Source organism: Spea bombifrons, chromosome 3 (assembly GCF_027358695.1).
Source record: "Spea bombifrons isolate aSpeBom1 chromosome 3, aSpeBom1.2.pri, whole genome shotgun sequence".
Lineage (NCBI taxonomy): Eukaryota > Metazoa > Chordata > Amphibia > Anura > Pelobatidae > Spea > Spea bombifrons.
The window spans coordinates 70,037,486-70,056,301 of record NC_071089.1 but is presented as its reverse complement, the minus strand read 5'-3'; the positions used below and the strand labels follow the sequence as shown (position 1 = coordinate 70,056,301).

At 40.0% G+C, this 18,816-nt stretch overlaps 1 protein-coding gene across 1 annotated transcript in view; it reads left to right on the top strand.

Annotated features, from left to right (window-relative positions):
- Positions 1-5,588: 5,588 nt before the first annotated feature.
- Positions 5,589-18,816, top strand: part of LOC128484804 (cytochrome b5 reductase 4) — a 48,471-nt gene continuing 35,243 nt past the window's right edge. The window contains exons 1-2 of the mRNA XM_053461345.1: positions 5,589-5,723; positions 13,739-13,892. Of these exons, the coding sequence (XP_053317320.1) occupies positions 5,649-5,723; positions 13,739-13,892 (229 nt within the window). The 5' untranslated portion in view covers positions 5,589-5,648. The remainder of the gene's footprint in view (positions 5,724-13,738; positions 13,893-18,816) is intronic.

The following is an 18,816-nucleotide window of genomic DNA, read 5'->3' as shown; positions in this document are numbered from 1 at the left end:
TGCATAATAATAATAACAATGTATTGACTTATAGGGCACCTTCATATGTCGTAGTGCTGTGCAATAGGTAAACAGGAGAAAACAAGTAGTATGTACATAACAATTCAGAGAAAAAAGTAAAGGGGGTCCCAATAAAACAAGCTGATCTCTTGTTTAAACCCTTGGTGCTTCACAAATACACAGTGGTAAGAACTATGTGGCACTTTTAAACCCTATACAGGTAACACCAGACAAGTTGATGAAGAATATTACTGGAGGAAAAAATGTGAGCAATTCAGGCTGGGAGTTCTTAATGCGGAAAAGTCGTCACGGAAACCAATATATTCCTGTCAATGACTTCACAGTTAGCTCTTCACCTGTTTCTTAGGAATAAGGAGCCAACAATAGGTGTTTCAAAGAGGCAAGATGGCTCTTGTTGAGAAAGTGATGATGAAACTTTTTTTTTCTTTCTACTTTTGGAGAGTATTGTGACCAGGTCCATGTTTATTTCTTAAGGATTTTGTTTCTGGAGCTGACCATCATATTTGTCTATGTACAGTCTAAGTGTGCAGAATTTACTACTATAATACTATATTATTTATACTGTTCCTCAACATAGAGTAGGCTACCCAGCGAACTCTCTCTTCTGGGAGCTGGCTCTTTGTAAGGGTGTGGCTATTCTTGAACTTCCTTTACTTGGGGGGAACTGTGAAGGGAGCAGGTAGAACATGGGCAGGGAGTGGACTTTGCCTGAAAAGGAAGAAACCATGATACGGTCAAACCGTATTTAAAAGTTCACATCCCCTCTTTCTCTTCCTTCTTCCAAGTTTTATATATGACAATCCTTTAGTTTTTCCTGATGATTTTAACCTGTGCTAACCCCACAACAAGGGAATAATACACAGTGTTTCAGCACACATATTTGTATGTGCTTAACAAATAAACAAGTTCCCAAGGATCAATCAAGATCCTCCCGAGAACTCTGCAGATTGAATAGAGGTACTGCATTAATCGATGCAAGTCAATAGACACCTCCTAAATGTGGCCTTTTAGCCCCAAACAACACACCAAACCTATGCATACGTGGTATCACTGTACTCAGGAGTTTTTACTGAATATGCGTTGTTTGACTGTGACGTATACCAGGAGCTGTACATTCATACTTAAAGTACAATGGTGGTAGAATTAGTGAGTGGAAAGAGTTAAACTACCAGCATTTGAAATATCATGAGGTGTTTAGTTTTCCAAAATATATGGTTGGATAGGGTAAATTGAATTGGCTGGCTTCAAAAATGTCTCAAACACTGGGGCAGGATGACTAGATGTCAAAATTCCAAGTTGAAAAAACTGAAATGCACATGTCCCAAATGTGACAAACCTATGCAATAGTGGTATCACTGTACTCAGGTGAAATACACATTTACACTGTACTTGTGAAATACACATTTGGGTGTTGTTTAGCATTAACATATACAAGGAGCCGTCAATTCATACCTGAAGTACAATATGTGTGAAAAAAGAAACACAAAAAAATACTACAAAAAACTTGGACAATAGTGGAATTAGTGCAAGGAAAAAGTTAAAATATTAGTATTTGAAATATCATGGGTTGTCTAGTTTTCAAACATATATGGTTTGATAGAGGTAAACTTAACTGACTGGCTTCACTGATGTCCCACATAGGACATGGGGGCAGAATGACCAGGTTTGGCAAAAAAAATGCTTTAAATAGCTATTTGCTACCTGTACTTATTGCCCAATGACTTGCAAAAAAACCCCATAAAAACATTGAGTATTTCTGAACTTTTAAATATTTTTCAAATGAAAACATTTCAACATATTTTAGTTTTCTTTTTTATGGTAAATTTGATTATATGATCAAAATAATGGTATCTAAAGAAAGACTTACTTGTCCTCGAAAAAAATAATACTGTGGGTACAGTAAATAAAAAAGAAAATGACTGCTAAACACAGACACAGGAAAAATGTTATGTTAAAACTACTGTCACAAAGAGTACAAAATAAAACAGCTCTGTCCTTGAGGGGTTAATAAAATGTAACATCCGCTTCTTTAGGATATTGGTGTAACCTATCATAGGCACAAAGAAATGACAAATCAGTATGTATCCTGAATCAAAATGTATCAACACTGATGTGTTTACTGTAGACCTGGAGGCTGCCATTGCTTTCAGTCCTGTGTTATTTTGGACAACTTTACCTGCACATTAACCTCTTAAGGCCCAGGCTGTTTTTAACTTTTTGTGCCCTTTGGGACCAAGGCTGTTTTAATACCTTTGCGGTGCTCGTGTATAGATGAAATTTTCTCCTCACTCATTTAGTGTACCCACACAAGTTATATATTGTTTTTTTTCAGGACAAGAAGGACTTTCTTCAGATACCATTTGATCATATTATCTAATTTACTCAAAAAAATTACGATGGAAAATTTAAAAAAAAAACCCTCACTTTTATTTGAAAAATCTTTTACTCAGCCCAAAAAGCTAATGAAAAAACCTGCTAAATAGATTCTACTATTTGTCCTGAGTTTAGAAATACCTAATGTTTTTTTGCTTTTTTCTGCAAGTTTTCGGGCAATAAGTACAAGTAGTGTTTTGCTATTTTAAAACCATTTTTTTCTAAAGCCGGTCATTCTGCCCCATGTGCTATTTCAGCTATCTTTGAAGCTGGCCAATGCAATTTACCCCAACAAACCATATATTTCTGAAAACTAGACACCTCAAGGTATTTCAAATGCTGGTATTTTAACACTTTCCATGCACTAATTCTACTACCACCCTTTGTCAAACTTTGCGGTAGTAATTTATTTTGGTTTTTTTTTCACTAAAATTGCACTTCAGGTATGGATCAACAGCTCCTGGTATACATCGCTTTCAAACAAGACCCCATTATGTGTTCAGCAATATCTCCCGAGTACAGTGATACCCCCATGCATGGGTTTGTCGGGTTGTTTGGGAGGTAAACCACATTTAGGAAGTGCACATTTTTAAACTTTTACATCTGGTCCTACTGCCCCCATGTCCTAATAGGGCCATCTTTGAAGTTAAATCAATTTACCCCATCAAACCATATATTTTTGAAAACTAGACACCCCAAGGTATTTCAAATGCTAGTATTTTAACCCTTTCCATGCATGAAATTGTATCACCAGCCTTTGCCAAAGTTTGCGGTAGTAATTTTCTTTGCATCAAACAACACCCTAATGCTGGGCTCCATTCACTTGCATAGTTGAATGCAGTACCTGTGGCATAATCACTCGCAGTGGCGGTTGGGACCGCTCTCTGGAGTGTTAGTTTAGGAGGCGATCATTACAGTACAGTACCGGCGACAGTACAGTACTGTAGGCAGGCATGGGAGGAGGTGATGAGTGAAGATGCAAGAAGCAGGTCATTGTTGGATCTTAGAGGGCGAGCTTGAGTATATTTGCTGATGAGGGAGGTTAGGTAGCGAGAAGTGGCGTTAGTGAGAGCTTTGTAGGATACAGTGAGTATTTTGAATTTAATTCCGCTATGGATGAGGAGCCAGTGGAGGGACTCGCAGAAAGGTGCGGCAGATGCAGAGCGTCGGGTGAGATAGATTAGTCTGGCAGAGGCATTGAGGACAGACTGGAGGGGGGATAGTCGGGAGAGAGGGAGGCCGGTAAGTAGGTTGTTGCAGTAGTCAAGACGGGAGATTACAAGGGAGCGGATTAGTTGTTTTTTTTACGGTGCTGGCAGTCAGGAATGGACGAATTTTGGAAATGTTCCGTAGTTATTTGTGGCAGGATTTAGAGAGTGATTTGATGTGAGGGATAAAAGATAGGTTAGAGTCTAGGGTCACTCCGAGGCAGCGGACTTGTGGTGATGGAGAGATAGTACCGTCGACAGTGATAGAAAGGTCAGAAAGGGAAATAGAGTTAGAGGGAGGGATTAGAAGGAGCTCTGTCTTAGACATATTTTTCTTGGTGAGAGGCCATCCAGGAAGAGATACCAGATAGGCAGCTGCTGATCTGAGAGAGGACAGATGCAGAGAGATAGATTTGTGTCGTCTGCATAGAGGTGGTATTTGAAGCCAAACCTGTCGATGGGGACCCGGATCCTCCTCTCTGGCAGCCTCTGCTGCTGCCAGCACTCCCTCTGGGGGCTTCTATGATGGAGCACAGGCATCACATGACCTTCCAGTGCTCCACCATAGAAGCCACGGCGGAAGTGCCGGCAGCAGTGGAGGTTGTCTGTGCGCATCCCGCAGCCGGCGAACATTTGCGGGATGCGCACAGACAACCTCCACTGCTGCCGGCACTTCCGCCGAGGCTTCTATGGTGGAGCACCGGAAGGTCATGTGACGCTGGCGCTCAGTCATAGAAGCCCGGCGGAAGTACTGGCCACCAGCAGCGGAGGTCTACATCAGTTCTTTGGCAGCACTGATGCTTCTGTGCATGAACGCAGGTGTGCAGTTGTACAGACATAAGAAGTCTGCGTTAACAGCAACATTCTCTCTTAGCAGTTAATTTCTAGACTGAATTAGATTCTTGAAATTAAGCATTGAATATTGCTATTTCTTTTAGATCCTCATAAAATGTGTTAAATATTTAAAAGAAATAAAATAAATAAAGTTCAACATATTTCACATAATAAAAATGTAAGCTTGATTTATTTGATAATTGAAATTACGTTGAATAATTATTGCATCATTAATGGCTTTCACCATATAATCATTTGTTTGCAGGAATGTTTAGTAATATAATATATAAACTGTGATGGACAAATAATTAACGTTATATTTACAAGACTGAATTAGTTATTTTTTTGCATGAGCTTTTCTATTTGTTTATACAAATTTGGATCACTTCAGGAAGATATTTTCTGTGGATTGTAATGTTTTAAAAACGGCCATGTATCATTTAGTGCTGCATTTTAATGACTTGGCAGTAAAATGCCCCATTAACTAAATATTGTGCAGTCGATGCTTTTTAGGGATGGATTCCTATAATCTATAAAGAAATTAAGGATCTGAAACAGGAGTTCCTTAGAACATAGCAACTATGAGAAAGAATAGGGATTTGAATCTAAACACAAACAGGGATGGAATTCTTGACTACCCTACTGACAATATACAGATCGCAATAAAATTCAGTAGCATGACCTATATCCATGGGCACAATTGTCCTTCTGTATCGAAGTTCTGTGCTTGAGGCCAAGGGACTTCTGATTGTTATTATTCTAAATAACTAAAATAAACCTAAATATCAAGATCCCTGTAAAACAAAGCCTATACAACCATACACTAACCGGAAGCAAAACCTAGAGCGAGGCTTGGGACGCACTAGTAAGAAGAGGTTTTCTTGGGCAGTCCATTACGGGTTGTAAGCCACACCCTTTCTGTTTACTATTGGACAGAAGGGAATAAGAGGCGTCGTTCACGGTTTTGTTACATGACGTCCGGGTTTCTCTGCTGTTTAGCGGAGCCGACTTCTGCTTGAGGGATACATGGCGCTATAGGGGTTTAGTGAACGGAAAGGTTTGTGTGAAATCCCCGCATTCACTGTCTGTCAGAAAGCTACACGTGACAATACAACTGTATGATCATACACTCTCTTCATGTCTCACAGAACGGAGCTGTCTGTGTTAGTCGCTGTGGTCACGTTAAGGCCTCCGGATTACTAACTGAACAAGATGCTGAACGTCCCGTCTTCATCCTTCCCTGCCCCCCGGTCCCAGCAGAGAGTGGCCACAGTTGGTCGTAGTAAGGTAGGGTCTAGTCTATCTGTGTTAGCTTTGATTCATAATACCTCAGTAATACCCCATGCGGTGTCACGATATCAGCATCAACACAACTAAAGTATTCAACTGAAGGTACTGACTTTGCATTACTTGGTAAAACCATTCCTAGCTGTCAAACAAGCTGTCAAATGAGAGAATAAACTACATGCAAGTCAGTAGCTGCTACAATATTTTACTTGCTTCTGTGTAAAACAAAACATATACATACACTAGGGAGGGCTGGCACCTTCTACACTGGGGGGCAGGTAAACCCATGTGGCCCCATTGGCCTCTTGCACCCCCCCAGCAACTAAGGTACACGCTGGTGGGCGTTTTTCACGCATACTTACGCTAACGTACACTGTAACACACAGTCATGTTAATGCACATACATATTAACTCCTTCAGAACCGGCGTCCTCGTACTGTGTCTTCCCTTGAAGACCACGGTTTTATTTAAATATTTTAATTCCGTGCTCATGATTCGCTTCAAAGGGATCACGTGCACGGAATTGAGGGGGAGTGGCTGCTACGGATCGCTGGGGAAACCCAGCGGTCAGTAGTAGCCGCCTCTCGCGACCCCAGCGTCCATAGCGACGCTGGATCGCGCATCATCGATGACGTACCTGGTATGTCCCGGTCTGACGGTGACGTATGACCAGGAAGTACCAGGTACGTCCCGGTCCTGAAGAGGTTAACATATGTCCACTATACCAGCTAAACACACTCATGCTAACACATACACACTTACAGTCGTGTGAAAAAGAAAGTGCACCCTCTTAGATTTCTAGACATATCACAACATAACAATCATCTGTTCCTTAGTTTGTCTAAAAATTAGGTAAATACAACAAAAGATAAACAACACATGCTATAGTACACCGTGTCATGATTTATTTAACAAAAATAAAGCCAAAATGGAGAAGCCATGTGTGAAAATCTAAGTGCACCCTTACTGCTTCCACAGGAATTAAGATACTAAGTAGCAGACTTAGGTGCTGCTAATGAAATTATCAGCAAGTGTTACCAAAATCTATGAAAGCCAAAGTTTTAGCAGTTTCCCAGTCTGGGGCATTCAGGTGTTTGTTAACACAGTTACAAGGAGAGCATCAACAGTGACCTTAGAGACGTGATTAACATTTTACAGTGAGAAAGATTATGTAAAAGTGGAAAATATTCCAGACAGTTGCCAATCTTCCAAGGAATGGAGCTCCCAGTAAATTCACCCCAAAGTCAGACTGTGAAATGCTCAGACACATTGCAAAAAGCCCAAGAGTTACATCTCAGACTCTACAAGCCTCAGCTTGTTAAATGTTAGAGTTCATTACAGTAAAATTAAAAAAAAACTGAGGAAATGGTTTGTTTGGAATGGTTGCCAGGAGAAAGCCTCTTCTCTCTGAAAAGAACATGGCAGCACGGCTTAGGTTTGCAAAGTCACATCTGAACCAACCACAAAACTTCTGGAACAATGTCACTTTTAGATGAGACTAAAGTGGAGAAGTTTGGCCATAATGCACAGTGCCATGTTTGGTGAAAACCAAACTCTGAATATCAGCACAAACCCCTAATAGCAACTGTCAAGCACGATGGCAGAGGGGTGATGGTTTGGCCTTGTTTTGCAGACACAGGACTTGGAAACATTGCAGTAACTGAGTTGGCTATGAACTCTTCTGGTATACCAAAACATCCTATGTGAGACCATCTGTCCAGCAGCTAAAGCTTGGCCGAAATTGGGACATGCAACAAGACAATGATCTCAAGCATAACAGCAAATCTACAATGGAATGGCTGAAAAAAGAAAATAAGCTGTTGCAGTGGTACAGTCAAAGTCCAGTACTCAACCCGATTGAAATGCTGTAGCGGGACCTTAACCCCTTAAGGACCAGGCATTTTTTTACTTGGAACTTTTACATCTGGTCCTACTGCCCCCATGTCCTAATAGGGCCATCTTTGAAGCCAGCTAATTCAAATTACCTTATCAAACCATATATTTCTGAAAACTAGACACCCCAATGTATTTCAAATGCTAGTATTTTAACCCTTTCCATGCTTGAGATTCTACCACCAGCCTTTGCCAAAGATTGTGGTAGTAATTTGTTTTGTATTTTTTTTACACAAATTGTATTTCGGGTACAGATTTATAGCTCCAGGTATACATCACTATCAAACAACACCACAATATGTGCTCAGCAACGTCTCCCGAGTACAGTGATACCACCCATGCATGGGTTTGTCTAGTGTTTGGGGTTAAAAGGCCACATTTGAGATTAGAAAGTGGTTAGAAAGCTGAGCTCCTTTGACTTCCATGGTTGCATACAGTACTTGTATTCAACCTGCAAGCGGAGCCAGAGTTCTCTGGAGACCCTCTGGTGAACTTTTCCAACTTTATTTTATTTTTTTTACAGGACGCGCCGCCATCTTGCGAGTGGCTAAATCACTCTCAGTGGTGGTTGTGACCGCTCTCCGGAGCAGTTACAGCGCGTCCTGGGGTGAGTATTCGGTGTCGCTGAATGCTGAGGTATTTCAGCAACACCATTGAAGTTTAGGAGGTGATCGTTGATAACGTCCTAAACTTTTAAAACGGGCATCTGCCGCCATACACTGTATGGCGGATGTTGATTCCACGGGGAGGGGCCAGACATGGCCCGTGATGTCGATCTTGGTGTTGCTGAATGTCGAGGCATTGACAAAGAGTCAAGTTGGTTCTTGGTGAGGAAGTGATAATGACCATTTTTTTTCTTTCATCTTGGAGACTATCATGATCTAAGGATTTGCAAACCATTATGCAAACCATTATTTGCAAACCATTATTTGCAAACCATATCATACCATTATTTGTCTTGAATCAGTTGTCATATAGATGTTTTTCCAGGAGCTAGCCATGCAGTATGTCCATGTGCAGTCTAGTGTGCAGAATTCACCCATATTTATACTTTTGTACTGTTCCTCAACATAGGGTAGGCTACCCGGAGCACTCTCTGTTCTGATCTCTGGACTTTCTTTAGTGCAAGGCAGCTGGGCAGGGAAAAGTGGGGTGGGGAATAAGTAGAACATGGGCAGGGAGTGGGCTTGGTCTGCCCGGAGAAAGAAGGAACTGACCCAGAGACCCTGGAAAGCATAAATTTCCTGGGATACTCTAGGTCAAACTCGGAGAGTTCCCTGGCATGCTCGATAGGTTTACTTGTAATGTTATTAAGGAACTCACATAAACACTGTATTAAACTCATCTTTGAAGCTTTGCACAAAATGTGCCCTAGAAATTACATTGTAATATTTAATAAAATGTAACATCTGCTGCATTAGCATATTGGTTAGCAGAGGCAGAAAGAAATGAGAAATATGTATGTATCCTGAATGAAAATTGATCAACACTGACATGTGATAACCTTGTTTATCCAGCAAGCTCCCTGTGTGTATCCATATAAACCTGCACCTGTTAAATTAACCCCATACTAACCAAAAAACTTACAAATGTCATACCTCCCTTCCCATAAATAATATTTTTTGACTTGATCATATAATACAGTGCTGTATACAGTAACGGAGCATAGCATTAGGGCTGCAACTAACGATTATTTTCATAATCGATTAGTTGGCCGATTTTTTCGATTAATCGATTAATCGGATAAAAAAAATGAATGTAAATTTTTCATTTATTTTAAATAATTTAATAAACAAATGATGTTAAATACAAACAGCAGAATAAAAAAAAACTTTGATAAAATGCATTTCTTGTCTTTATTTCCCAACCAGGCCCCCCAATTTATGCACATTTGAGCCCAGGCTTGCCACGCTGCCTCCCAGACATGCCATGCTGCCTCCCACATATACCACTCCACGCTGCCTCCCACATATACCACTCCACGCTGCCTCCCACATATGCCACTGTGCCTGATATGCCTTATACCCCCGATACACCACTCCATCCTCCCCAGACATGCCACACTGCCTCCCAGACATGCCACGCTGCCCTCCCCACATATGCCTTATATATACCATATATACCCCCAGATATGTCACTCCATCCTCCCCAGATATGCCTTATACCCCCCAGATATCTCATAGTCCCCTCATAGAGTCACAGACCCGTTCGCATCACACTGACACCATACTTTTATAAATAAGCACTGGGTTAATCTTCACTGCCCCCAGGATTTAGATTCCCCTTAGTCTGCCCCCCTTTACCTCTAACTGCACCTTAAGTTAACTTTATTCAATTAATTAAATTAACCCTCAGTCTTCATCATTAAATTAACCCTAAACACCCCATTAACACAACTACCCTAAATTAACCCTAAACACCCCATTAACCACAGCATCCCCTAAATTAACCCTAAAGACCCCCATCAACCACAACAGCCCCTAAACTAACCCTAAACACCCCATTAACCACAACTGCCTCAAATTAACCCCAAACACCCCATTAACCACAGCTGCTCCTATATTAACCCTAAACACCCCATTAACCATAGCTGCCCCTAAATTAACCCTAAACACCCCATTAACCATAACTGCCCCTAAATTAACCCTAAACACCCCATTAACCATAGCTGCCCCTAAACACCCCATTAACCATAACTGCCTCTAAATTAACCCCCACCTCCCCTAACTTTCAGCAGCCCAAATATTTATTTTATACTTACAGTTAGATGAGTGTCACAGCCATGTGGTTCTGGTCTTCTGGGAGAAGGAAGGGGCAGGGCCAGTTGTCACAGTGATTACAGGGAGGGACTGGTAAGTAGGAGCTGCTGCTGTGAGTCAGACTAAACGGATTATATAATGAGTTGTATTTTTCAGAGCGTTTGCTCTGAAAAAACCCTCATTTTATAATCGATAAAAATCGATTCAACTAATCGATAATGAAATTCGTTGGCAACGATTTTCATTATCGATTATTATCGATTTTATCGATTAGTTGTTGCAGCCCTACATAGCATTGACAAAAACCTGGTTTTATCTAATGTTCTAATATACTTCCTTTATCTGTAGACCTGGAGGCTGCCATTGTTGGCAATCATGCAATATTTTAGGTGACCCTGCACATTTACTACACTAGTGGATTCTTTATGGCATGGCTTGACAAACTCTAACGTCATGTCAACAAGAAATTACTTTGTGGCACCTAGGGCTTTTGCAGAACATGGGGCACACTCACAGTACTATCAGGTGGGTACGCCAGGCACTGGTGTCTCTGGCTTGGCGTCCCTGCGAGGGAGCACCAAGGCAAGGGACCCCTGGTTGTCTGTTGGTGCATAATGAGTCGAGTGCAGCTGAGGTAACCGAGGCACCCAGCAGTGTCATATATTAAATAACATGTGGTAGTAGAAAGCATGCTGGGAGGAAGAATACTCTGCTGTAGTTTTATAGTCAGTGTGTATGTATAATGTTGGAATCAATGTAAGCGTGTAGTTTTAATGAATGTTGAATATGCTTCCAACTTTGTGGGAACAGTTTGGGGAAGACCCTTTTCTGTTTCAGCATGACTGTGCCCCAGTACACAAGGTCCATAAAGATATGTTTGGATGAGTTTGGTGTGGAAGACCTTGATTGGCTCACACAGAGCCCTGATCTTAACCCCATCAAACACCTTTGGAATGAAATTGTGGAACTGAGATTGAGAGCCAGGCCTTCTTGTCCAACATCAACTCTTGACCTCACAAATGCTCTACTGGATGAATATGCAAAAATTCAGAAACAATTGGAAATCTTGTGGAAACCCTTCCTACAGCAGTGGAAGTGGTTATGGCTGCAAAGAGGGACCAACAATATATATATATATATATATATATATATATATATATATATATATATATAATCATCTACTGTATATATTTAGAATGTAATGTAACTGCATGGTCAGATGTCCCAAAACTTTTGTTCATATGGTGTGCATATATATATATATATCCCCTTAACGACAAATGACGTGCCAGGCACGTCACGCAAAACATTCACTTAGCGACCAATGACATGCCTTGCACATCATGGCATTAAACAAGCTTAGAAAGAGATCAGTGTTGCTGAATGCCTCGAGATCGGTATCAGGTACCCCATGTGGCCCCTCCTAAGCTTCAATGATGTCGCTGAAATGCCGGACACAAAAAAAACCCACAAAACAAGTGCGACAACTTGTAGAGTTAGTGCATGGAATGGGTTAAAATACCAACATTTAAAATACCTTGGGGTGTCTAGTTTACAAAGATATATGGTTTGATGGGGTAAATTGCATTGGCCGGCTTCAAAGATGTCCCAAATAGCACATGGGGCAGAATGACGAGATTTAGAAAAAAATGGTTTTGAAATAGCAAAACGCTGCATGTACTTATTTCTCTATAACTTGCAAAAAAACATAAAACCATTGGGTATTTCTAAACTCAAGACAAATACTAGAATCTATTTAGCAGGTTTTTTCATTAGCTTTTGTGGATGAGTAAAAGATTTTTCAAAAAAAAGTGGTAACCCCTTCAGGATGTTTTTTTATTATTATTATTTTTTTTTATCATGTCTGCACTAAATGACCAGAGCTGTATTTGTGTTTTTGCTATGTATTTTTTGAACTGTGATTGCCCACTAACTTATTTAGTGCACCCACACATATATTGTTTTTTTTTCCTTTTGAAATAATAATTATATAAACCATCATTTAGTATTACAAAGAAATGTTGGAAAATTATAGAAAAAAATGGAAATCTTTTCACAGTTTCACCTATAAAAACTTTATATAACCAGTGCAAATGAAAAAAAATCCAAAAGTGTATTTAGGTATTTGTCCTGTTTTTGGAAACACCTCATATGCCTGGTGTTTTCATTTATTTTGGCACTTACAGGGTTAAATATGAATGATGCACATCACTGTTTCTAAACAAGGATGTGGTATCCTGGGAGTTGTGCCCCAATAGCGGCCAGAAAGGGAAAAACTGCTAAACAAGAGTATATATTTTTTTTAGCATTTTAACACTTTTGATTTAATCATTTTAGTGACAGTCTGTCCTAAATATAGCAATAAAATTCCATTTCTTTACAAAAAAACATTCTATCCAAACAGTATTTCAGTACATTTCTTTCACTGGGTACATAGAATTACTGAAACAACTTATGATTTGTATTCAGAATCACCCCTTGAGTACAGAAATACCCTATATGCATGGGTAGTTCTTGTCTTTAAGGCACTGTGGGTTCAAAATTGGAACATGCGCATTAGTTTTCAAACATGGAATTTTGACAGATCCATGGGTCCATGTCTCACTTGGGACACAGTAGAGGTGTTGTTTGATATATACCAGGAGCTGTAAATTCACACCTGAAGTAAAGTAAGAGAGAACTTGTGGAATAGTGACCATAACATGGTTCTATCTGAGATTCATTTGAAAAAGCAAATAGGTAACTACTCTACGGAAACACTGAATTTCAGAAGAGCAAAGACAACCTCTGCTGCTGCCGACACTTCCTATCACCTTGGCACTCCGTCATAGAAGCCCCCAGAGGAAGGGCTGGCAGCAGCGGAGGTTACCAGAGAGGAGCATCCAGGTCCCCTGCAGAGATCTGAGGTCTGATTATAAGACGGCTTATAAGAATATAAGGCGAGAGGTATTTTTAGAGCATGTGCTCTGAAAAAAAGTTGTCTTATAATCGAGCAAATACAGTAAATGCTTGCTCCTCTGAGCAAAACACAGGTTTTCTGTGAAAAATTGCCTTTATTGTTTAACCTTTTGATCTTTTACGCAAACAATACCATTTTAAATCAGGTGTATTTTAAATACAGTGAATGGCAGACGTTGATGCCTTGGGGAGGGGGCACATGGGCCCCCTGCTGCCAATCTCAGCGTTGTTAAACACTGTTTAAGCGGAGCCTGGCACATGACGCACGTCGTTAAGAGGTTACATTTCATAGTGTTCCCACTGCAAATGCATGAGGGGATTCTGCCTAATCCTTTCATATGCATGTGCCCCAGCAATTGTGAGTGAGATTTAAAAAATATATTTTATTATTATATTTATTTTTAGGTGCCTCTCAAGCCTGGAAGAAGTCTTATGGATTGGATTCGAGTGGCAAAAAGTGGTCAAGATCTGACTGGGTTAAGGGGAAGACTGATTGAGGTTTCTGAGGAAGAGCTTTCCAAGCACAATACGAAGAATGACTGCTGGATGTGCATTAGAGGTAGGCTGCCATAGTAAGCATATATTATAGTGTGCATGTGTGTGAAAAAGCACTTCATATCACAGTTTCTTGCCTAAATATAACGAAATATATTTTAAACAATCAGTGTCCAAACCTTATATTTTTGAAAACTAGACATCCCAGGGTATTTTAAATGGTGGCAATTTAACACTTTCCATGCCAGGATTTTTGGGAAGTTGGAGGTCAATTGTGCAGTCATTAGGCCAGTGTGGCAACAAAACACCGGCCTGACCTCCGTCAAATACGTCCTGGATTTCTTGGTTCACTGCAACAAAGAGACCTAAACGCTGGTCCATCCTAGTGAACATATTAGGTGTAGATGGATTGCCTTTACCATCCGGATTCATGACTCTTGTGTAATGTTAGTATAAAACAAAACCCCTTTAAATATATATATATAGTACATTTAATACATGAACATATGCTTTTGGGAAGGTTTGTGTGTGTGTCTATGTGAAAACACACATCTGTCTGTCTCCTCCATAACTGGGCTATGCAGGAACTCTTTGGAAAAAGGTGTTGGGTGAACCAATTTTTGGGAGGCACAAGGGATTCTGGGATAACCAGTTAGGGGCTACAAGAGTCAGGGTAAAGAGAGCGCAGTGAACAGAAGTGTTCTGGTTCAGGAGACTCAGAATGAAGCTGCGCAAGATGGCGTACGGTAGAATGCTGTGAGCTGAGAGAGCCTTCCCAAGGATGAAGTAGAAATTGAAATAACTACATCATCATTTTAATGCTTGAATATTTCTATATTATGGAGCCATGCTTGCTGATCACAATTTGATCGGTACAGAGGAGGTCAGAGGGAGGACAAGGAGAAACAAACTTTCTTGATCTTCCATAAAACAAAAGAATATTTTAAAAACGAAATATGTATCAAATCTAAATGGAAATATTAACCCTTCTCGCCTGTACGGGCTCACGATGCAATGCATTCGCGACAAAGCCCGTACATATACAGGCTGATGTTACATACCTGCATCGCAGTGATTAAAAATAATTCCCCACTGTATATATATATATATATATATAGGGCTGCAACAACTAATCAATAAAATGAATAATGAAAATCGTTGCCTACGAATTTCAATTATAGATTAGTTGAATCGATTATAAGATGAGGGTTTTTTCAGAGCAAATGCTCTAAAAAATACCCCTTGTTTTATAATCCGGTTCATTCAATGTCACAGCAGTTACTACTTACAGTCCCTCCCTGCAGTCACGCTGATGATTGGCCCGCCCCTTTCTGCTTCCCAGTTCATCCCTGCAGTCACACTGATGATTGGCCCCGCCCATTCCTTATAGCGGCCACACTGCTCAGCAATTCATCCAACAATAATTATAAAATTAATATTTGGGTTGCTGAAAGTTGCTGGGAGGTGGGGGTTAATTTAGGGGCAGTTATGGTTAGTGGGGTCGTTAGAGTTAATTAACGACCCCATCAACCATAACTGCCCCTTAATTAGCCCTAACGACCCCATCAACCATAACTGCCCCTAAGTTAACCCTGAAGACCCCATTAACCATAACTGCCCCAAATTAATCCTAAACACCCCATCAACCATAACTGCCCCTAAATTAACCTTAACAACCCCGTCAGCAATAACTGCCCCTAAATACCCCATTAACCATAACTGCCCCTAAATTAACCCTCAACACCCCATCAACCATAACTGCCCCTAAATGAACCCTAAACACCCCATTAACCATAACTGCCCCTAAATACTCCATCAACCATAACTGCCCCTTAATTAGCCCTAACGACCCCATCAACCATAACTGCTCCTAAATTAACCCTGAAGACCCCATTAACCATAACTGCCCCTAAATTAACCCTAAACACCCCATCAACCATAACTGCCCCTAAATTAACCTTAACAACCCCATTAACCATAACTGCCCCTAAATACCCCATTAACATAACTGCCCCTAAATACCCCATCAACCATAACTGCCCCTAAGTTAACCCTAAACACCCCATCAACTGTTACTGCCCCTAAATTAACCCTCAACACTCCATTAACCATAACTGCCCCTAAATTAACCCTCAATACCCCATTAAGCATAACTGACCCTAAATAAACCCTCAACACCCCATTAACCATAACTGACCCTAAATACCCCATTAACCCTAACTGCCCCTAAATTAACCCTAAACACCCCATTAACCATAACTGCCACAAATTAACCACTACCTACCCTAAGTTTCAGCAGCCCAAATATTAATGTTATACTCACAGTTAAATGAGTGTCTTAGCCATGTGGACGCTATAGGAAATGGTCAGGGTCAATTGGCAGTGTGACTGCAGGGAGGGACTGGTAAGTAGTAACTGCTGTAAGTCACACTGAATGAAACAGATTATAAAACGAGGGGTATTTTTCAGAGCATTTGCTCTGAAAAAAACATAATTTTATAATCGATAAAAATCGGTTCAACTAATCGATGATAAAATTCATTGGCAACGATTTTCATTATCGATTATTATTGATTTTATCGATTAGTTGTTGCAGCCCTAAAAAAATTGCCCTAACACAAAATCTAAACGGTTACTCCCCCATGGGCCTTGACATTAACGTTATAGGACTGCCTGTTTTGGTTCCTGAGCTGTTCCTGTTTTGGTTCCTGAGCTGTTCCTGTTCTGGTTCCTGAGTTGCGGCCAGCACCCCACAAGTGGACTCCAAAGCTGAGTACCCTGCATGTGGACAACCTGCCGTGTGCCCTGCAAGTGGGCTTCCAGTCGTGTGTGCCCCATCCAGAGGGCTTCCTGTCATGTGTGCCCCATCCAGAGGGCTTCTTGTCATGTGTGCCCCATCTAGAGGGCTTCCTGTCGTGTGTGCTCCATCCAGAGAGCCCCTCGTATCCCCTGCACCTGGGCTCCTATCAGACCTGTTCACCCGGTCCGTGACAAAGGGATGGATAGGACTCTCTAGAAAGAAAAAACCTAAGGATGTGGGGTATTTCCGTAATCTGGAGACAAAGCTAAACAATTTTGGCAGGTTTTCTCTGCCGTAACACATACCCTGTGCAAAAAAATCTAAGCAACACAGAAGTGTTGGTGAAAAAAAGCACAGGAAATCATTTCTGCGCCCACATTTGACAGCGATTGGTGGCCAAATAGCTATATGAAGAATGCCCATATAACCCTGATACGAAGTCTGCAGTCTGGGTTGACTGTTTTACAGAAATATATACTTTTGTGGGTATTTTTGGTTTATTTGTTTAAAATTTAGAGTTGCAATCCCATTGTACCTAATGTAAAGATTCTATAGCTTTGCAGAGAATAATGTAGATCCCTGCTGCGAAGGTCTGGAAAATCTATATAAATTAGGTATTTCTGAAATCAGGGCACCTGAATTGATAAACTTGGAGGGGATTTTCCATCACGTTACCTAATTTTGTGAGGATACAGAGGGGAAAATATATATAAAAAAATAGGGTTTTTTCTAATTTTAGTTTTTACTAGATTTCTCATCCTAACCTTTCAGCTATGGTATCAAAAGAAAGCTCCATCTCTCCTTGAACATACAATATATAGTTTACATGGGTACAGTATTTGCAGGAAAGGGGAATAGTCACTGAACCGCAAAAATGGCAAAGTTGCTCTGGGACTTGAGGTACCAAAAACCCTTGGGACTGAAGGGGTTAAATGCATGTATTTATGTACATGAAATAAAATGCGATTAGTCCTTACAAAATGCATTTAGCCAGTATATATATATATATATATATGTTTGTAGGGGTACATACAAGAAATATTATGTTCTGTTGAGGTTTATACTATATTGTATAGTTAGGCATCATGTACCTTCTAGCATTTTGGGGTTTTCTACATTTCAAACCTGTATTCTGGTAAAAAAAAAAACCCACACTTTATTTTACTGATATTATTTTAACATTGGTATGAAGAGCTGTCTACTAGAAAAAAAAATAAGAAATATTCACACATACAATTAGCATCAATTTAAATTAAATTGGTTCCTTTTGTTCTAGTAATAGTTTGGTACAGTGACTAATTGACGTTTTCTTAGAGATGTCAAAAAGTAATACAAGTGAGCTAACATGGAACCTCACCCTCCTTTTAATTCAGTTCAGGTTTGATAATTATAGCAATTGCTTTCTTTTAAAACACATGCTGTAAGGATTCGCAAAGGCATTTTTGATGAATGCTTATTAGCATGTGTGATTTCAAGGAGACAAGAAATGTTAGAATTAGATGACATGAATTTTGGAACATTCTGCTGCTGAGATTTCTTTTTGTCATGAATAGATTACTTTTAGCAACTGTTGAAAAGTTTGTGTCCAGTTCCATTTTCCCTCTTGTGACACATCTCAAAGTTTTCCAAAACAAAGTTAAAGGAACAGTATGGCAATCTTTTAAATGTGAGAACACCAAATAAACAGCGCTTAAAACCAGACCAACACATTTATATTTTCAATAAACATGCGGCTCTAATAGTGTATTTTGGGCAAAGCACATACGCCCGGAGTTTTATATAAAGCCTGCCCTCTTATCATAGATATTTGGAATGCAGGTGAGCTTATGTGTTCTGCGTGCAAAATACAGTAGTAAGGCCTCAAGTTTATTGAAGCAATAGCTGGCAATTTGTTTTCGGCTTTAAATGTGTTTATTGTTCATGTCTTGCTGCTGCCCAGAAAATATGGAATAAATGTGGACATAATGTATGCCAATATCTAAAGTGTATTAACACTTGGTTTATGATTTGCATTTGCCTAGTGCATCTTATAAGTAGCATTGCATTTTAGTGTAGAGTTAATTCAACATGGAGAACGCACATTTGCCAATATACAATTCAATCTATTATATACAATTCACAATAACATGAACATTTTAGAACATACTAGTACAGAAAGAGAAGAGGAACCTTGTCTTTAGAGTTTATC